The sequence below is a fragment of the Zeus faber genome (assembly GCF_960531495.2).
Source record: "Zeus faber genome assembly, chromosome: 8".
NCBI lineage: Eukaryota > Metazoa > Chordata > Actinopteri > Zeiformes > Zeidae > Zeus > Zeus faber.
The window spans coordinates 13,369,162-13,390,720 of record NC_137195.1 but is presented as its reverse complement, the minus strand read 5'-3'; the positions used below and the strand labels follow the sequence as shown (position 1 = coordinate 13,390,720).

General features: G+C 44.5%; 3 protein-coding genes across 3 annotated transcripts; all 3 read left to right on the top strand.

The window, feature by feature from the left end:
* Window positions 1-4,729: 4,729 nt before the first annotated feature.
* On the top strand, window positions 4,730-12,043 carry ca14 (carbonic anhydrase XIV; the record flags this gene model as incomplete). The annotated part of the gene is made up of 12 exons (XM_080004743.1): window positions 4,730-4,739; window positions 4,978-5,157; window positions 5,449-5,594; window positions 6,978-7,073; window positions 7,189-7,255; window positions 7,753-7,910; window positions 8,555-8,681; window positions 9,421-9,444; window positions 9,673-9,757; window positions 9,941-9,982; window positions 10,626-10,679; window positions 11,926-12,043. The coding sequence occupies 12 exons, from the start codon at window positions 4,730-4,732 to the stop codon at window positions 12,041-12,043; spliced, it is 1,107 nt and encodes a 368-aa protein (XP_079860869.1).
* A 2,264-nt stretch (window positions 12,044-14,307) lies between these two features.
* On the top strand, window positions 14,308-18,828 carry LOC307234322 (uncharacterized protein). Its single transcript, XM_080005994.1, has 4 exons — window positions 14,308-14,366; window positions 16,366-16,630; window positions 17,263-17,391; window positions 17,785-18,828. The coding sequence occupies exons 2-4, from the start codon at window positions 16,367-16,369 to the stop codon at window positions 17,962-17,964; spliced, it is 573 nt and encodes a 190-aa protein (XP_079862120.1). The 5' UTR covers window positions 14,308-14,366; window position 16,366; the 3' UTR covers window positions 17,965-18,828.
* A 339-nt stretch (window positions 18,829-19,167) lies between these two features.
* On the top strand, window positions 19,168-21,021 carry LOC307234321 (angiogenin-2-like). The gene is made up of 2 exons (XM_080005993.1): window positions 19,168-19,326; window positions 19,902-21,021. The coding sequence occupies exon 2, from the start codon at window positions 19,915-19,917 to the stop codon at window positions 20,491-20,493; it is 579 nt and encodes a 192-aa protein (XP_079862119.1). The 5' UTR covers window positions 19,168-19,326; window positions 19,902-19,914; the 3' UTR covers window positions 20,494-21,021.
* The last annotated feature ends 538 nt before the right edge of the window (window positions 21,022-21,559 follow it).

Below are 21,559 nucleotides of genomic sequence, written 5' to 3'. Positions count from 1 at the left end.
GTCCCTTCAACTTCGAGGCCGTTCCCTACTTCATTATTTCCCCATGCACTTCCCTCCTCCCCGCATTTCACCCCGTGCTGTATCACCCTTCCCTTTCAACAATCGACAATGGCATCAGACCCACTCGCTTGTCCCCTTTGCATCTCTCTCTCTCTCTCTCTCTCTCTCTCTCTCTCTCTCTCTCTCTCTCTCTCTCGCTCTGTTTTCCAGTTTTCTCTTGCTCTCTCTCTATCTCCCCTTCTCCATCTGCCCCCTCGCCGAGAGGTGCACTGGTGCCCTGTGTACCAGAGTGGAGGCAGCTTGTACCATCCACACTTTGGCTGTAGAGCCGGACTCAGTGGAGCAGGTGGGATCAGCGGAGGCCCCCTCTCTCTCTCTCTCTCTCTCTCTCTCTCTCTCTCTCTCTCTCTCCCTCTCTCCCTCTCTCTCTCTCCCTCTCTCCCTCTCTCGCTCTCTCCTTTTCTCTCCCATTCTGCCGCTCCCCCTCTCCGTCTCTCTCCCTAACGAACAAACTGTGACTTGCTCCTCATCCCTCCGTCACTTTCATTCATTTGTGTGCATGGACAAGGAGGGCTTAACATGGACTTTGTTGCTCTTTTACTCCCTCTAATGCTCCCGTGTTGCCAATGGATAGCTGTGCAAGCGGCCGGTAAGATCTCCCATCAGCCCTCATGATAACGATTGGACCAAAACATTTATTATTTGTTGCACATTGTTGTTGTAGAGTGTTTATGTTGTAATGGGATGAAAAAAAAAAGGAGCCCTTGAGCCCCGAGCCAAGTGCCTATTGGTCGAATATTGGGATGGACTGAGAAACACCGGCTGTTTAAAAAAATGTCAACAATGAAGAGGAATTCATAAATTGTAATTTACATCCCGATGTCTCATCTCAGAGACGTAACAATGGCTCCTGACTCTGTGATCAGCGTCAAGGTGAAAAATCACACTTGTTATCACTGTGAATGAACAAGAAAACGGTCATCAGTGAAGGACGATTAGCATTTTTTCTTTGCATTTAATTGTTTACGATGTTGTATTATTGTATGTATGTTTTACGTTGTGAGCATTTAATCCTGTGAGGCTGAAGGCTGATTTCCACTTCTGTGGAAAATAAAGTTCTATTGTATTTTATTAATTCTTTTTCAGAGGAAACTTACTGGACCTACACTGGTAAGTGCAATCCTTTTTTTTTTGTTTTTAATGAAACTCAACAAATCTGCCTTGAAATACAACATTGTGGGAACACCACTTTATATGAAAAAAATACAGATGAATTTAAATAATTCTTAATATGGTAAAAAAAAGAGGGAAAAAAGAAAAACTCCGGTCGGAGGTTTATATTCCCAAAATATGTTCCATCCACTTTTTTTTTTTTTTTTTTCTCTGTTTTGATCTCCCTCTCTGTCTGTATTAGTTACAGTTGACCAAGTTGGCATGAGAGAGAAAAGCAGGCACACAGAGACGGTGGTGGTGGTAGTGGTGGTGGGGGAGTTAGCTGGAGGAGTGGGATAGAGAGGCAGGTGCGTAAAGATGGACTATAGATGGATAGATGGACGGAGATGGGGTGGGTGGATGTGCAAAGTATAGTGCACTCTTGATTCAGCAGCATTGTTGCAGCAGACAATAACCTGTGTGTTAATTGTGTTGTGGAAACACACTAGCTGCCTATTCTGTGCACAATGGTGATGAATGGGCACACACACACACACACACACACACACACACACACACACACACACACACACACACAACAACAACAGCTACAACGTTCTGTGTGTGTGTTGGGTACAGTGGCATCCCTGTACATATAGGAAATGCACACAAACTGTCCCATCTGTGTCAAGAACACACTGGTGTTAACACTTAGTCCGCTTTTGTTTGTCGTTCCGCATTTTCTTTATAAATATTGGCCAGAAAATCCATCATCCCATAATAGACAGGACAGGCTGGTAGCAGGACCCACGACTAACGCTCAGTGACAGGTTTTCAGAATTCGTCCACGTTTGTTGTTGCTATTTTGTTCTATTTTTGGCAGGGCGTTGTTGGGACAAATTGGGCCCCAATGCAAAGGCACGTGTGTGTGTGTGTGTGTGTGTGTGTGTGTGTGTGCCTGCGTGCGTGCGTGTGTGTGTGCGTGTGTGATCTGATACAAACGAGTGAGGCTGGGCCTGCGCTGGGCGAGGCGCGTCGTGTGCCACCAAATTGCATGTGGCGTCTGTTTATTTCCCAGCTGCGGCACGAGGGATGCGTGTATTACATCCGCCGCTCCGAGTCCCACACATAACGGTTGATTGCCGAGAGCGGCTCTTCATGCGAGTCGCAATTTATTGTGAAATATGCGGCGCGATCTGCCGTTTGAGTGTTCCCAGCATTCCAACGTTGTCATTGGCAGCACGGCTTTTTGTATCTGCTTGAGTGGATATGAGTGTGTGTGTGTGTGTGTGTGTGTGTGTGTGTGTGTGTGTGTGTGTGTGTGTATTCGTGTGTATTCGTGCATGGCTTTGTTCCTGACTATATTCAGGGCAGAGACAGCATGCTATGAGAGGTGAAACAGCAGAGAGGGCCAGAATATTCGGCCTCTGGTTACCATGGGGACCTCCATGACAACCGGTGGCAGGGGCGCGGGACCATACTTTTGAAGTTTGGCCGGTGTGGGGGTCGTTTCTGGCGAGGGGAGCGGGAGTAGGGGGAGAGAGCCCATCAGAAGAGCAACGTGGAAGTAGAGCAAATGGCGGGGGACCGGTAAATACACTAATGCAAATATGTCCCATCCTGGACGAGACGTTTGGATTGTCGCCTGTCATTCGACCATTAAATGAAATCACACAAATGTGCGTTCTCTTGTCTTTGTATACATAAGAATGTCTTGTCAAGGAAGTTTTTTTTTTTTTTCTTTTCCCTTAGCTCGCTTCTTTAGCCCGGCCTTCCATTCCTTGCAATTCAAATTCAGATTTTTTTTTTCTTGTGCTTGCAACTCTCTTTCAGACCCTTTATTCTAACTTCTTTTATTATTCAATAGCACAGACCAGCAGCCCAGCCAGCCCCCTCCTGCCTGATGGTGCTACATCTCTCTTTCTGGCTGTTTACCCTTTTTAGGTCATATATATCCGTGTTGCACATACGAGATATTTATTTTTTTAAGTGGCTAGAGTCTGTTGTTTTTTTTCCATTAAGATTTGTTTTGTATTTTGGAAAATACATAATAGGCCAGAATTCTTCATTGTATTTTATCTGCCTTTATCTCATATCTCCATTTCTTCCCACCTCAAAAATAGCAATCATCCAAACATGAAGTGATATTTTTCTTAATTCCTAATATGGTATTGTTTTAATGGAACATTTCTGCTTTGTCACAGGTGATATAAATATCCAGTCTGTGTTCCAAATTGTGATTAAAATGGTTCCGATCTTTGGTCACACTTTTTGCTGTGACCTGCCAGTGAAGGGATGCAACTCCATTTGTTTCTCATGCAGTTCGAGCTGATAATTGGTACGCTTTAATAAGGCAGAATCTGAACAATTATCACGAAAAAAAACAACAACATAGAAATTGATTTGGAATTTGGAAATACTGTATGTTGGACTATGTTGTAGCAATACTATTTCTATCCAATATATAGTATCAGTACAACTGAAATACTGGAATTTTTGCGTTGTAAAAAGATATTTTATAAATACAAGCAAGAGTAAAAACTACACTACAGTATGAGTCAGTACTATTAATTTAGACTCTAAGAAATCTTCTGTAATTTATGGCCCAATTTCTTCTTCCGTGTCGAATCAAGCCCAGTTTATTTATGTAGCCCTCATCACAGCAGTCTCACAGGGCTTCACAAGGCCACATTTCACATCGAAAACAGCCTCCTCTTAGTCCCCATGTGTGCAAGGAACGATACCCCTGCAGAGTGGCCATCGTTATAAGCATTATAAATAATGCTATATATATATATATATATATACACACACACACACACAAATATATTTGTTTATATATATATATATATATATATATATATATATATATATATATATATATATACACACACACACACACACATATTTGTTTATATATACTGTGTTTGTGTGTGTGTGTGCGCGCGTGTGTGTGTGTGTGTGTGTGTGTGTGCATTATAGCATGATATATAATGCTAATAACTATGGCATTATATATACTGTGTATAATAAATAGAATGTATAGCATCATGGATTATATATATTATTAATATTATTGGCCTATAAGATATATATATTTTAGATATAAGTATTTCAGGATAAAAACTGTTGCATGGACAAAACAAGGCGTGCATTAACACACTAATTCTTGTCGGTCAAACTGATCAGGAAAATGCCTCCAGAGGGGTGACTGGTGAAGAATAACAAAGGTTTAATTACACTGTCTGCGTGTTGCCAGCATCACTGAGAGCCTATAATATCAGCGTGCGGTCTTATTGTGACAATTTTCAATACTGTGTACCTGGATCTCCAATACCCTGTCTTTTGATTTTACAGCGAGATTTTTGAAGAATTACCCAACATTTATTAATATTATTTTTTTTATGCAGAGGGAATCTCTAATATAGCGTCATTTCATGAACCTTGAAAAATAATGGAGCTTTCTCTGTTGCTCCATCGATGAATACGTCCGTAATAATTCACACGACAGAAGGGCACAAACTCTTTTAAGAAGCAATGTCATTGCGGAGTCCAATGACCTCTGTTTGACCCCTAAATGGTATACGGTGACGGGGTGGATAATGCTCAACGTTTCAGAGGAGCTGACGCTGTGCTTTTCAGTCAAACCGCGTCGCTGTGTATGTGTACAGCACCGTGCTGGACGCCTGTTTTGTGGAATTTGTTTCCCGTCGCCGGAAGCTGGTTAATGGGCGGCTCAGGCCAGCAGGTCGACGTCATAGCCTCTGTCCTGATTTTCCGGTTTTTCCCCCGCACAACGGTGGCGTCCCCTCCCGCCTTCCCAAGGCTTGGTGGGCCAGTCCGAGTGGTCCGAGTACTTCCCCGACTGCGGCGGCTCTTCCCAGTCTCCCGTCGACGTGGTGACCGCTCAGACCAAATACGACCCGACCCTGGCACCGCTGACTCCGCTGGGCTACAGCCAGCACGGCAACAAGCCCTTCACTCTCTATAACAACGGGCACACAGGTAACCCCGGCGATTACACCATTTTCCTTCATATCCCGAAATAAATAGTTCCTCCGGTATCCCGGGCAACGCAGCTGTTACAGTAATTTGTTCACGCTGTGGACGGCCCTCACCAGTTTGCCGGGCGGCAAAGCCCCGTGGTTTAACTTTTTGCCGCCGACAAATGAAAGTGATGTGCGGAGGCATGTTTCGTGAGCTTGCAGCTGCTGTATTTGTCGTCAGATGTCACCAGTTTAACCTGTCTGCTGTGGTATTTTGGTACCCTCCCCTCTCTCTCTCTCTCTCTCTCAGTGGTGATAGAGCTTCCAGACTGGATGAGCCTGGGGGGGCTGCCCTGGCTCTACACCGCCGTGCAGATGCACCTGCACTGGGGCAGCGGAGGCCCGAGCCACGGGGGCAGCGAACACGCCATCGATGGACGCAGCGCCGACGCAGAGGTGGCAACAGGGTTTTTTTTTGTTATTCAATACCAAGCTTCAAAACAATTTCACGTTGTCAATTTAATATTCGGCAAATTCTCTCTGCAGAAGACGACACTATAACAGCAGCAGTTGAAAGATGGCTTTTGTTCTCGAAAAATGAAATGCCTCCAATCTAGATCAGATGGAAATGTCATTCTTTCAGTACTAGGTTGTGTGTGACGTCTGTGATCCAATAATGCAATATTGAAAAATTTGTGAATAATGTCAAGTAAAATAAATTAAGCAGCTCTATGATGCGTATACACGTGTCAAAAACAATGCAATGATCAGAATGACATCATGTTGAATTACTTTAAATATACAGGAGCTTGCACACACTGCAAGGGAACAGCCCGCTGACAGTAGACTTTATTGTTTTGTTATGATGTTTTTGTCATGCCTTCTACGTGGAATGGGGCTGAAAATTTCCCAGAATCACCGCATCATGACAGATTTGGCCGGAGCTCCAAATCCTTAAAGACGGAATAGGGCGAGGACACCGTCTAGACTACAATAACCTGTTTCAAGGACAGAAAGGTTCACTGGGATATGAATGCTGCGGGTCAACGACCTTGATACTAATATGATTTAGAGTAATTACTAGTAACATGGAGAAACGCTCAGGCCTAAATTGTTCTCTTTCTTTCTTTCTTTCTTTCTTTCTTTCTCTCTTTCTCTAAAAACACATATTGCACTAGCTGAGTCAGCTTGAGTTCTCGTTAAGGTGTCATTGTGGTTGGGGGTTGTCGGAAGCCGAGGGAGGAATTTTTTGGATGAAATGACGGAGAGAGTAAGACGGCAAAAGGTATAAATGCTCGAGAGAGAGAGAGAGAGAGAGAGAGAGAGAGAGAGAGAGACTTAGTGCGTCAGTTCCTGACCATCTGTCGCCGCCCAGGTAGAGGCCAACACGGCAGACATGCACAGGGGGGGGCGAGGAGGTCAGGCTAATTAAATAGATTAATGAAAATGAATGAGAGCTGACAGCATTAAAAACAAGGGTAAATGCATGAGTGGTCTTGTTGCATAACTGGATAATTAATTTCTTTCTCGTCCCAATCAATCTTGCTGCTCTCCTTTTCTTTTTAGCCATTCTCAGGAGGAAAACTCAGCACGCAGCCCTATCGCTCCCTCTCTCCCTCCCTCCCTCCCTCCCTCTCCCTCTTTCTCGTCCTAACTCTGTCCTATAAAAAAAACAAAAAAAAAAACGTTCTATTCATCAACAATGATTATTTTTGGGAGTTTAGCCAGTTGTACTCAGTTGGACACTTTCACCCTCTCTCTCTCTCTCTCTCTCTCCCCCCCCCCCCCACCCTCTCTCTCGCTCCACCGGCTTTAATCCCGCTCTTCATCTCTCCCCAGCTGCATGTCGTCCACTACAACTCCGAGCTCTACCCCAACTTATCCGTGGCGATGACCCAGAGGGATGGTCTCGCCGTGCTCGGAATCCTCATCGAGGTGACTCGCACGTTCTCCCAAAACACAAAATGCCGATTGTCTCGGACGGGGTCGACCCCCCTCCCGCCCGATTTTTTTTTTTCAAAGTTTGAAACGTCATGTCTTGGTCTTCCAGACGGGTCAGGAGACCAACCAGGCCTTCGATAACATCCTCAGCTATCTTGGACGTGTCAGACATGCAGGTGAGAGCGCCGGAGACATCTTGAAAATGTACATTTAGTTCTCTGTAAGATTTTAATGTTTGCTTTGGAATATCACTCCACCCCAATTTGAAGCATGCTATGTAGTGGACAGTATATTATTGATAGATAGACGGGTGTGGGAGCGTGCAAGATATATGATCGTTCTAATGTTGCTCATATGAAGAATATTCTTCCTTATAAGTTTATAGAAATTCAAGTTTGTGATGAAAGGGGGGGGGGACTCTTTAACTGCTGTGGGGAAGGACAAGAACAGAAAATAAGACTGTGTGTGTGTGTGTGTGTGTGTGTGTGTGTGTGTGTGTGTGTGTGTGTGTGTGTGTGTGTGTGTGTGTGTGTGTGTGTGTGTGTGTTTTGCTCCTCGTGGAGTTTTGGTATCTACTGCAGCGTCACATTGCTCCGAGGTGAAAGGGCTTCCCCACGGGAATCCCTGGAAACGTCAAAGCTTGTTTTCTCTGCTTATCTCCTCCCCCCGACAGACCAAAAAGTGTTCATCCCGGCGTTTGACGTCCAGTCGCTGCTCCCCACGCACCTCGGACTCTACTACCGCTACAACGGCTCCCTGACCACCCCGCCCTGCCACCAGAGCGTCCTCTGGACCGTATTCCGGGAGAGCGTTCAAATCTCTCAGGCCCAGGTGGGGCCGAGGGGACGCGGAGGGCGAAGCCGTCATTTAAATTCACGGCATGATTGTGAAAAACGCATAAAAAACATCGCGTGCACTGGAAAATGCGACGTGACCTCACGGGGTGGTGAAATTTGACATAAAGATGAATTCCATTTTATTCTAATCCGCTTCACTTTGCGCGGGTGCAGAGGAGAATCCTCCGGGTTTGGGGGAGTCGGGTCCATAAAGTCTGGATGCACTCATGAGGACAACCCGGCGGGTTCAACTAATGAGATCAACTGGATCAGTGCGCGAGGGACGGAGAGAAATCATAGCGGGGCTTTTATTTTTTCGGAATGCCAGATTGTTCACCACTGCACCGGCGCATGACGCATTTAAAAGCCATTTTTGTTCTAACCATGCATATATAGAACTAGAATGACACTGTTTATGTCCAAGCCTGCCACTACACACGCATGTACAGTATGTAACTTGCACGCGTGAAACATGAATTGTTCTGAAGCAGGGATTGAATTGTTGCTTGACAGCTTGTTAGCAGCGGATTTATGGAACTAATATGGATTCGTTTTGGCAAAACCAAGACTACAAGGCTCATTGTTTTTCATCCCATCCCTGTCCATGCTCCCCCCCCCCCCCTCCATCCCTCTCTCCAGCTCCTGAGGCTGGAGACTGTGCTGTACTCCAGCAAAGCAGAAGATCCCGACAGAATGCTCCTCCAGGACAACTACCGCTCCGCCCAACCACTCAACCACAGGGTCGTCTTCTGCTCCTTCTCGGGAGGTCAGGAAAAAAATGTGTCCCCACAAATTGGGGAAATTCTGGCTGTTACGTCCAACTTTAGGCAAGACAAACCCCAAAAAACCTCGGGACTGGACCCCTGTGTCACCGCTGAATGTGTAGAACAGCGGGCTAGTTGGTGGTCCCGCGCGGGAGAGTTTTCACAACTAACGCCGCCGAACGTAAAGAGCGAGGCGTGGAATGCGGGCAGGTCTGTGGGAATAAAGAGGGCGAGCGGCGGCTGCGCGGAAGAGGGGACAAAAAAAAAAAAAAAAGCCCGGAGACAGAAAGGGAGATAGAGAGGGAGGAAGGGGCGAGTAAGTGAGAGGCGGCAGTGTTTGCTCGCGAGCTGATTAGAAAGAGGATTTGCAAAAAAACTCAACACTGACCCTATTGTTGCCACGTGATTTTAACAAAAAAAAAAAAAAAAAAAGAAGGGGGGGCAGGGAGGGGAGGAAGGGGGGAGGAGGGGGAGGAGGGAAGGTGTGACAGACGACAAAAGAGAGGGAATTTGTTTAAAGTGCTCATTGTGATGAGCTACCGAACTGCGAGGCCCGGCGTTTCATTGTTTGTTTTTTTTTTTAAAAGGGGAAGCTAGATCGACGGGACGCGTGAAACGTTTTTATTTTTCGCGGCAAAACCGACAAATCGCTTGACCTGTGAACTCTGTGACGGAGGGAGAGAGAGAACATCCCCTTCTTTCTCTCTCCCAGCGTCTGAATCGATCCTTCCTCTGTTTCAGAATCGGGGAAGGAGCTGACCTCTGGTAAGACTTGGGCCGAACTTGTGTTTTTCACGTGCTGTAGCCTTAATCCTGTCGGCCGTGACCCCCCGCTCCGCGGTGGACTACGGTGCCGCGCCTGTTTCCACCGCAACACATACATTCTGAAATATACCTCCGCCATGGAAAAACACGCGTTGTGTCCATTTTATTTATTTTTTGTCCTCACCTGTCCTCCTCCTCCTGCGTCCTGCGGCCGCCGCCCGTCCCAAGGCGAAGTCACCGCCATCGTGGTGGGAGTCATGTGTGGCTGCGTGGGCGTCGCCGTCATCGTTCGCTTCGTGGTGAAGACGATACGGTACGTCCCTCATATCTGGCAATCGCCCTTGTGATCCCATCTGCCGCTACTCTGTTTCTGCCCAAACGCTCCCAGACGCCGAACCCCGCCGCGGGAATCCGAGCGGAGATTTTATACAAACTGTTACTTCCTCGGCCTCGGACCTGACTTCCTCTCCTGACTCGCTGTCTTATCTTTCGGCAGATTTTTCACACACCTCCGCAGCGCAAGGGCCGCGGTAAACAGGTGGACTACCCCGATCCCCATACTCACCACCGACCAAAACTTACCGCCGCATGGGTTTTTTCCTTAACTTCTGTAACACGATAACCCCTTGTGCTCTAAAGTGCAAATCTCAAATGGATTGGCATTATGACTCGCAAACCATGCAAGACATTAGGGGGCTTTAACTATTCGGGGGCTGTTTAATGCGAAAACACTTGCGGTGCAAGTCAAAGCCGCGAAGGGATTAACACCAGCTGATCCCTCTGACTTCTGTTGCAATAACATCTTTTTGTAATTACCGATCAGACGACGTCGGGGTGGGAGTCCACTGTGCTCGCCCTCGTGGGTGCCGCCAGGCGGTGGCTGTGGGAGGGTCATTTTCCCCAGTGTTTTCGCTGATATGAATAACGGCGGCCGTTCGACTGATTCACAAAGTCGATTCGACTCGCGGTCGCTTCTCCAGCCCCCACTGAAGAAGGGCTGCGGTCGACCGGACCGGACTCCGGGGGAAAAAAAAAAAACCCCACCGGGTCTGAAAATGTGAATCAGTCAGAGAAAGAAAGAAGTCGGTTGTTTTATTGTGATTCTTTTTTTTTTTTCCATCTACACGAGTATTTCTTACTGTTTCGTAGCTACTTGATTCTTTCTGTTGATCTCACGACAGCTCTACCTCTAGCTGGGACGTCCTTCCGAGTAACCGGCCTGCCCCGCTGCCAAGGTCACCTTTCAAAAATTATGACCTTTTAACCTCCGAACCCCTAACCTCTCACCCTCCGAATACTACACTTCAGACCACATCCCATCACTAGTAATGACTTCCACCCTTAACCCGTCCCCCGCCTCCTGCACTACGACACCGGCGTGGTAAATGATTCCAGAGGCAGCGTTTGGGTCATTCCCGCTGTGCCGCCTGTGCCTCAGGTTCTTCACCCTCCCTCCCACGGCAGAAATTCAAAACAAATTCCTGCGTCACATGTTTTCCGACGCGACCCTAATCCATTCTTAAATTCCACAATTTTCGCAATTTCTTCCTGGATGGAATCCTTTTGTTTTAGACCTATAATTCAGATAAATCACATTTTTCTATCTCACTGTAGTCTATATGTTTTTATTGCATTCCACCACGATGCTTTTCAATTTCAACTTGTTTTTGAAGTAGATACAGATCTTAAGGTGTTTTCACATACCAATAGTTATTTATACATAAATCAAACTTGGCAGGTTTTTTTCTAAGTGAGCCAAAACAAAGTACAAAGTGCAAATTAATTCTGCCCCTTGTGTTACTTTTCTGGTCCATTCAAGCATTGGCAATATCTCGGACCACCTGTTATTCATACCACAGCTCACTTATGATTAGACCTTTAGTGAAATTTGTTACCAGTGAGTTGGTTATTGAACATCACTGACACACGTTCCATTCAGCCACAAGGGTTGTGGCATTACCATAGCTATGATATATAGCCACTGCAATATATCTTGGTGGTTCATTGTATCATTAAATTATTATTATTATTTAATTGTAATTATTATTATATTATTATTATTATTATTATTATTATTATCAGTAGTAGTAGTAGTAGTAGTAGTAGTAGTGATGTGTGTGTGTGTATGTGTGTATGTGTTTGTGTGTGTGTGTGTGTGTATACATATGTATGTATATATGTGTATATAATATATAAATATATATATATATATATATATGTGTTCAAGTTCAAGAGATTATTTGTGACATACATATACATACGGTCATGCATATATGTAGTTTTTATTATTTTTACATTATTTTACCTCATTTTAATTGGATGTAATTTTACACACGCTGGGGTCGTGCGTGCTACTCTGTGGTGAAGTAGGACCTCTGCTGGATGCTACGGCGAACTACACGCACAACTGCGTCACGTTTGCAGCATTTTGGGGCGTCAAAAAGCAGCGGACGGGCTGACCGTGGCCCCTTGATGTTTCAGGACCAAGTCGCCGGAGAAGGAGAAGGAGAAGGAGCAGAAACAAGACGTTGCCCTCGGTTCAACATCCGAAGTGGGGAAGAAGGAAGAGGCTTCGCCCGCACCCCAAACGGAGCCTTAACGACAACATTTGGAGAGCAGCATGACCCTTCTACCTTTTTATCGTGAGACAGAAGTACAGGACTGTATACAAGCACGCTTTACTCACATCCATTCAGTTCTGTGCCTTTTTTGGAGGTTGTCACTGATTCTCTTAGCAAATGGGCTGAAGGTTAAAGTGGTAATCCGTGAGAATATTTCGTAAAAAAAAAAAAAAAAAAAAAAAAAAGATCCTGTATTTGATATTCATCCCATATTTATTTGGCCTGCCCTTTTTAAGAAACAGTCCTTCAGTGTATCCGTGTTATGTATGTACTTCTATATGTTGTTTCCATTCTTGGTGGCGGGGGGCCGCCAAGAACGCACTGACCGGGGTACGTGCAAGAAATGACCGGCCGTGGCGATTTTCGGTAAAACCACCAGGAGTGACGACCAGTTAACCGACCACGTGGATGAATGTTCACAATAAAGAACAAGCACACCTGGGAAGAAAACATATCCCCGCCGCCTCAAGCGTCCGGTAAAAATAAAAACTCAATCGATCGATCGGCAGAATGCGTACGTCGCGACCGTCTTAGAGGTAAAAATCTGAAGTAAGAATGAAAATAACAAGGCTGCAGCTCCGAATGGAATCCTGGGATTTGTAGACTAATCCACCCAACACAGACTATGGATTTCCACAACTCAACTATGGATTTCCACTTCAAACCTTAATTGCAACACAAAGGCCATGTTTTAAGAGCGGTGGCGATAAAGGGGAATGAGAACTGGGAAACACCACAATTCAGCGCGCAGCCTTGTTGAATCACCCGTGCACTTGTACAAATGTGAGCCGTTCATATTGATTCACGCTGGGTCCTCCCCCAGCCCCGGCACAGCACTCTGATGACGCCATCCGCTGTGTGGGGGGCTCGGACCTTCCTTGAATTTGCACTCAAGCACTTGGAGGCAGCCGGGTCGCTCTCCCGTGTCCGCGCCTTGTGTCCTTCATCCGAGGCGCTGCCTTGGGCGCACTATCCCTCCTGTAAATAGCTTTGTGAAACGTGTGTCTGCAACACTTCCAGCTCTCCAGAGTACCAGTGCAAAGTGTCAAGTCATGAGTTCATCGGCTTGTTCACAGGTTTCACAGGTTTGAGGGAGCCGACTATCTCTGCTGCATTGTGAATGGCCGGGAAAACAAAGGGGAGGACATGATGTTGCCGTTCTAAGATATAAAGCCTCTGGTCATAAAGGGATTAGTCAAAGTCGCAAAGGTTGTCTGTAAATACTGTTCCAACATCGTGCTCCTGGAGGGGACTGCCCATTGTTCCAAAACCCCAATAGTTCAAAAAACGTTGTTACAGATGGTTACGTTTAGGTATAAGGTTATAGATGGTTAAGTTTAGGTATTATATTGCAGGTGGTTACGTTTAGGTATAATGTTATAGATGGTTAAGTTCATGTTATTCTTTATTTTTTATTTTTTTTGTTACAGATCAGGGATGTGAAACTCATTTTCACCCCGGGCCACATCACCATTAAGGTTGCCCTCAAAGGGCCGGTTGTGACTGTAAGACTGTATGAATGTAACTACTCCTTAATATATTGTTGAATTACTAAGTTTATGTATAATGTTAGAGGTGGTCAAGTTTATGTATAATGTTATGGATGGTTAAGTTCAGGTATAATGTTAGAGAGGGTTAAGTTTAAGTATAATGTGATAGATGGTTTAGTTCAGATATAATGTTAGAGATGGTTAAGTTTAGGTATAATGTTATGGATGGTTAAGTTCAGGTATAATGTTAGAGATGGTTAAGTTTAGGTATAACGTGATAGATGGTTAAGTTCAGGTACAATGTTAGAGATGGTTAGGTTTAGGGAATAAGGTTAGAGATGGTTCGGGTTAGGGTGTCGTCCACGTCCAACGGGACATTTTTTCGGACTATCGGGGTTTCGGAATACTGGCCTGGCACCGTGAAAACAAAGGGGAGCACATTATATTGCCGATCCGATATATAAAACCTCTGGTGTAAAGGGATTCGTCAAAGTCAAATGTCGCCTGTTGTACTGTTTCAACATTATGCCCTTGAACACACCCCACGGAGTATGCTTGTAATAAAAGGTGCTACATCTGTCGAATGCCAGGTGTGATGTAAATATAAGCACTGCTTGCCACAATAAACCAGCTGATTGGCCAACCCTCCCTGTTGAGACGTACATGCCGATCGAGGAAGGCGGACGGAGGAAGGGGGTGTGGATGAAGACACGGGGTCGTGTTTCATTATATAAAAAAAATAAATAAATAAATACAACTGCTCTTTGTTTTTCTACAAGCGTGTGCTCCAGTCTTTAGGCCGCGATACAAGGTAAGCGCGTCAAAGGGCCTGCACGCGACGGAGCCGGACCCTCTGTCGTCACGGCGCACGGGGAGGGTGACGTCTGCCCGTCGCTCGGACGTTGAATTTGTTTACGGAACGAAAGCTCGGGGGCGCGCACGCCCTCCGCGTTTCACGGCGAGCGGTTGAGTTTACCGTGTGAGCCCCGGGTGCGCGCAGGCCCGTTATTTGTAGACAAACCGTTAAAAAAAAAAAAAATTTAAAAAAAAAATTTAGGGTACGGTGTGAGTCTCGCGGGGTGCGCACGCCCTTTTGTTTGTCAAACTATTAAAAAATAATAATAATTTCGTTTAGAGTGTGAGTCGTGTGCGCGCACGCCCTTTTGCTTTTCAACGTCACAAAAAACAAATTGAGTTTACAGTATGAGTCTCCTGTGCGCGCAGGCCCTTTTGTTTTTAAACCATTAAGAAAAAAAACGAGTTTACAGTGTGAGTCTCCTGTGCGCGCAGGCCCTTTTGTTTTTAAACCATTAAGAAAAAAAACGAGTTTACAGTGTGAGTCTCGTGTGCGTGAAAACAAAAGTGGGGGACATGATGTTGCCGTTCTAAGATATAAAGCCTCTGGTCGTAAAGGGACACACATAGTACAAACACATACAAGTCAAAGTCGCAAAGGTTGTCTGTAAATACTGTTCCAACATCGTGCTCCTGAAGGGCACTGCCCATTGTTCCAAAACCCCAATAGTTCAAAAAACGTTGTTACAGATGGTTACGTTTAGGTATAAGGTTATAGATGGTTACGTTTAGATAAAATGTTATAGATGGTTACGTTTAGGTATAATGTTATGGATCAGGGGTGTGAAACTCATTCTCACCCCGGGCCACATCACCATTAAGGTTGCCCTCAAAGGGCCGGTTGTGACTGTAAGACGGTATGAATGTAACTACTCCTTAACATATTGTTAAAGACCTGTCTCTGCATTTGATTATTATTTTTTTCAAGTGTACAAATATTGTACATGCATTTACATAAATGTAAAATTATATGTAAGCACATTGCTCTGTGTCATTATAACATAAATCCCTTTAATTTATCAGGTTAAGAAACCCACATTACTCCATCAAGCCAAGATCAAACGTTTCAGGTGAATAACAGAGACAAATATCATCAAACACAAGTTATTACATCAACTTTGTTCAAAACTTTAATTGTGAACAAATAATTGTGAGCTGCTAAGAGCATGTGTGACAGGTGTGGCGTTTTACAAAAACAAAAAGGCTGCAGACAGCCTTGCAGAGGGCCTCAAATACGTCCAACTAATGAGAGATGGTTTTGACGACAGTAAACAGTTGGCTGCATGAACACATACACCTGTAAAAACACTAAATACATTGCCACACATACAAAGTAGTTTATGTAATTAACTCAAAATGACAATAAGCGTTGTCTCCGTTCACAACTATACTGGCCAAGTTCTGGGTGAGGTTGATGAGGTGATGCACACACTGCAGGTGGGCCATCGGTAGTTAGCCCCACCAACTTTCCCCAGGGTCATTTAGTTGTACTTACGGACCTCTCCACCGCGTCGAAATTGTCCCTCCCCGCTGTCGTCCCACGGATGGCAGCTGCACTCGTGATCTCCTCACTGACGGTGAAGTCTGCCTTCACGGCTCTTGTAAAAACGGACGGATGCGCTGTATCGGCGTTCTCTGTGCTTCCATCGACAGCTGATGAAAAAGCCAGGTAACCGCGTGTCTCTTCGGCCAGCTGTGGTGTCAAGAGTCCTGGTCCCTTAGCTCGGTCTGCGACGGCGTTTCTTGACCAACGGACATTTTTTTAAAGTCTGTATTCCGGCGGGGCCCTACCTGCTCACACACCTTTAGCGCGCTGCTGCGATTGCAGTCTGCCTTCTAATGCTTCTCGCGCCCTTTTGTTTTCAAACCATAAAAGAATATTTCGTTTACAGTATGGGTCTCGTGTGCGCGCGGCCCCTTTGGTTTCACTCCGTGGAATCTGATTTTATTTACAGTATGAAGCTCGTGTGCGCACTCCTGTGCGTGTGTGTCCGCCTGGCCGCTGGCAACTGGGAGCCCTGCCTGCCCAGTAATTCCGCCGACGGCTACAGATTGTTCCTGAAGCGGCACCTGTCCTCCGGGACCCCGGACGGTCTGGAGCACCAGGCCTGGGAAGACCAGCTACGAGACAGCACAGACTGTGAGATGTCCCTGCAGTCCTTCCTCCGCCCTTCTGACAGGAAGGGGGTGGAGGACATCTGCCGACCCGAAGGAGGGAAGGTGGCTGTTGTTGTTTTTTTTTACATTTTTATTTCTTCATTCTCCTTTATTGTTAAATTATTTATGGTCTGTTAAGTCCACCCATCTGGAGAGAATTATGCCAACAATAACACGCCACTGTGCTCTTACGCCCTGTTTACATTATGGGTGGTTGAATGAAATAAGAATAAGAAGAACTGCAAGTTCTCAAAATATTCAAAAAAGAAGAGACTCCCACACACTGCCTAAACATGCAATTAAAATAAAGTGATTGAATAAAGATAGTTAGATAGATAGATAGATAGATAGATAGATAGATAGATAGATAGATAGATAGATAGAAAGATAGATAGATAGATAGATAGATAGATAGATAGATAGATAGATAGATAGATAGATAGATAGATAGATAGATAGATAGATAGATGGATAGATAGATAGATAGATAGGTAGGTAGGTAGATAGATAGATTAAGAGATATCCTGTTTTTTCCTCTTGAAATCAAATCGCTCTGATGGCATTTGTATATTGTCCTGTTGTTGTTGTTGTTGTTGCTGTTGTTGTTGTTATTATTGTTCCAAAAATGTATTTGACAAAACAAAAAAAAAAAAGTTTGAATCTTGATGTAGTTCAATGTATCTTTTCCCCAACAGCAACGAAGCGGAAACCACTGCATTAGCAAAAACAAGTTCACATTCATCTCCGTTCACAGTGACGTGGGCACGTGTGCTGTCAGAAATGTTACCCGGGTCACCATGGAAATCACCGTTGCCTGTGACATGGTATGGTACAACATTCTATTCACTATACAAAAAAATATATAAATCAATCAAAAGTCAGCGTTTTCATATGCTAACAGTGGACACTGCTTGGTTTTAGCTTTAATTCAAGAAAAGCTTGAAGCAGTTAAACAGGATGTTATGCAAGTTTAATTATCTTCCCTGGATAGTATGAAACAAAACATATATGGATCTTAAAGTATGAATTATTATCATAAGAAATGTTCTTTCATTTAAAAAAAAAAAAATGCATTATCATCACTATTAAAGTCTCGTCTTTATTTCTGACAAGCTTTTGACTTTCAACACTTTTTTTTTTTTTCACCAGTAACAAAGCTGATGTGAACACACCTTTTTTTTCCTTCCTATGTAAGTATCTATCCTACCTCTAACCAGGTGGATGAGGTTTGCCGTCCAACCCACCTGGAGGAGTACCCTACCCACTGGGTGCCGAGGAGTGGGGACATGGACTGTGGCCTATTGATGAGCGACCACAGCCTTGCTTTGAGAGCTACCGGACAGCTCTGCCTGCTGCTCAGCCTGCTGGCCCTGGCACTCTGCTTCTCCATGGCCTGAGCCTGGAAACACGTGGAATCTGGAGTGTTTGCATTTTAGTGATGGGGACTTATCCCAGCAAAAACGTTCAAGCAGACAATCCTGTTCCTCACAAAATACTAAATAGAACTAAACAGTTACTGAGCAGCTTGTTAGCCAACTAATCCATTTTGAGCTGGTTTATGAAGATTGTGGCGTACCCTTCATGGTAATACGATAATAATAATGACCCTACACACACAGTATACAACTAAGTGCTTTACAGGCAATCAGTTAGAAATAATACAAAAGGAGAAAAATGCATTTAATAGAAGTTAATAATTATACTAAATTTCGGTTATATTCCAGTTTTTGGCGATCAATTTAGACCTTGAATGATTACGATCATTCCTCAGCAACTGATGCTTTAGCAGTAGGGCGAAGGTCTTCAGTACTAAAGGTACACACATAAACACACATGTCAATATTGTAGGAAAAGTACAGCAAAAACAGAGTTATAACTAATGTAACTAGTTATAACTAGTTGAAGATGGCAAAATTACCGAGAACAAAAGAAAATTTAGTGAGAGCATGAGACTGTAGAGAGTGAAAGGGAACTTTCTGTCGTTAAATTTAGCCCTGAAAGTGAAATGCTTCTCTTTCTGGATCATTTCAGTTTTCAGTTTTCAAGCAATAACAAATAACAGAATAATATTTTCCCATTTGGAGACGAGGTACTTAACTCCTTTTCAGCCTATATACACAAACCTTATATTTGACTGTTATGAAGATTATATTAACCTGATGTGTACTCCGCGATTGTACTTTTTATTGTGTATGCATGCGCAAGCGTCAAAAATATTTGTATCACCAATTTTATATCATAAAATCATCAAATAATCCCCATCCGTGTCTCTATTATGATAATGTGTGACTAGATTTCCTAACCCAATCTACTCCACTGCTTCTGTCTCTTTTTCTGTCCAGCATAGGCCTTATCATGATAGGTATGGTGTTTTAGTATTAAAAAAAAAAAAGCCTAGACGTTGTATATAATAGCTTATAAATACCCCAAGTGAGTAGCACTTGACATTTGATTGTTGATGCAGATTGTATGCAATGGCTCCATATTTAGTCGCCACTGGACCCCACTGCATCCATGTAACCTTGTGTGGAGTCTCGCACTTCCACGCATGCGCAGCAGCACAGCCTGGTGGCCGCGTGGAGGTACTCCTACTGTACACGGACAGTACAGCGCACAGGGCCACGCCCCTGTGAGACGCGGAGGAAGTGAACTTGTGGAAGTGGGACTTTGTTCAAGGTGGTTAGATATTGAGCACGCAGCTGCAGTCCTGTGCGTCGGCCGAGGCTGAAGGAAACATCGCCCCCAAGTCTGAGCCGAAGGTAGGGGAGATCTGCCGTCGCGGGCGACTTTTGCAGCCTCGGTCCCCGGTTCGAATGAGGTCGTTGTGGTAGTATGTGGCGTGGTCCGTGAGCGTTTGGGCCTTTACAAAGGTGGAACTTTAATGGAATGGGATTGTGCCTAAAGGGAATTCAAAGTGCTTTACATAAGGCATAAACACATCATGTAAAATAAAAAAAGAAGAATAAAATAAATACATTAAGGGGGGGAAAAAAGGACATAAATAGAACATAAATATAAACACAGAAAAAAGTTAAAAGCTAAAAGTAGGTAAAAACAAAAAAAAAAACCACAACATTGAAGTGCTATTCACATGTTAGGACTCGAACCCACCTCCATACTGGGACTCAAACCCAATTAAAAACTCAACAGGACTGTGATAACACAACACGCCCCAAGACCATGAAAGCTGAGCTATATGACAACATAACATTATGACACGATAACATAAAAAACAGTAACAAACAAAAGAAAGGCAGTGAAGTGGTTGAATTGATTGTCGATTGATTGATTACATTGATCACGCCGGTGAGATTGTGTTGGTTTTCCACACCAGATATCCCGGAGCAATGGCCAGTCTCCGGGCCCTCCTCTACCTTGCCGCCTGCCTCTGGTTGTGCCGCTGTGCGTTGGCCAAGAACGACGCTCCGTGCCAGCCCTCCAAATGGAACAACGCCTTCAACACCTTCCTGAAACGCCACCTCCGCCCTGGAACCCCCGCCACCACCGACCAGAACCTCTGGGAGAGGTACATCCGGGAAAACACAGGCTGTGACAGACCCACGCAGTCCTTCCTGGACCCCGGCGACCTGGAGGAGGTGAAGGCTGTGTGCTCGAGCCAGGGAGGGAAGAAGCACAAGGACAACCTGTGCATCAGCCGGAGGCCCTTCTCCTTCATCACGGTGAGGAGCCAGCCGGGGACCTGCGGAATCCGGAGCGTTCGCAAAGAACTCAAACACCTGATCCTGGCCTGTGAGTCCCTGGTCAACCAGTGTCTGCCGGTCCATTTCGAGGGGAACCCTGACTACTTGAAGCCTGATAACAACGCCAGAGGCTGCCAGGACACGCAGAAGGGCAGCGCCCCCAGCCTCAAGATGACCTGGCTCTGGTTGTTGTCTGTCCCTATTCTCATTATTTATGGCCATTAGCTGTTGCTTTTAACAACAGCATTGCAGTACTTTTATTGGTATCATTTGCATTGCTATACCATTTTAAACCAGGAGGACATGTACAAGAGCCTCTGGTACTATGTAAGATGCTGGCTGACGGTGCTCAACTGTGGGGGTCAACACAATTCAATTCAATGACCTTTTAAAGAAAACTTGCGTAGAAGTCTGCAATTTTGATGCAGCTTAGTACTGCAAAAAAGGAAGAAAACAGGTTAATGATTTCTGATTTTGTTTTTCCGTTTTGATGAGAAAGCACATGTTTATAAGATATATGCGGATATGGAAAGGGATGGCTTTTTCAAACTGAAATTTAAGACATAATGGTTGTTGTGTGACATAAATATACAGTCCTGATTTTATATTTAGAGGGACTTTAAATTAAAGTAAAATCAATATAGCATATGAAAGAACATCGTGTGTTCATATGTGTTGGAATCTCAAGAGAATGTTTTTAATTACGATGTAATTAACAGACTTGAAAAGTAATAAATACAAATGGTTCATTTATATATTTATTGTTCACATATACAGGACACACACACACACACGCACACATACTGGGTGGAAAAAATAACACCACATGAAAAAGGACTCAAACTCTGATGTAACGTAAATCAGACTATGTGTTAAAAGCTATAAAAGAGGCCTGCACTTTTATATGTGGTTTCAAAGAGGCCAAATAGTGCGCAGTTAAATTGCATGTGCATCAGTTCAAACAAGTGCAGAGTTATTAATGTGTCAAGTCTCAAAAACCCTGACAGCATATGCCAAGCATGGACCACTGCATCTGCAAAGCAACTCAGTGGTCACAAGTTGAACCGACAGGGAAAGATGGACACTTCACAGGCTCGTCTATAAATGCCACTAAAGCACTGCCTTGAAATTGACCACAGAATTCAGCAAGAACTGTAACAATGAAAAAAAACAAAAACCTGTTGTGAGCTTCATAAAGCTGGACTTTCGGATATTGTATGGCTGCCATTCAGAAAACCGCTTGTATCTAAGGCCTGGCATGGCGTAATGAGCAGAACAACCTGAAACCTCA

Excerpts from the sequence above, each read along its gene's own strand:
- LOC307234322 (XM_080005994.1), top strand. The coding sequence starts at position 16,367 with ATGAAGCTCGTGTGCGCACTCCTGTGCGTGTGTGTCCGCCTGGCCGCT. Across the intron at positions 16,631-17,262 it reads GCCGACCCGAAGGAGGGAAG|CAACGAAGCGGAAACCACTG; the intron begins GTGGCTGTTGTT and ends TTTCCCCAACAG. Across the intron at positions 17,392-17,784 it reads TCACCGTTGCCTGTGACATG|GTGGATGAGGTTTGCCGTCC; the intron begins GTATGGTACAAC and ends ACCTCTAACCAG.
- LOC307234321 (XM_080005993.1), top strand. The coding sequence starts at position 19,915 with ATGGCCAGTCTCCGGGCCCTCCTCTACCTTGCCGCCTGCCTCTGGTTG.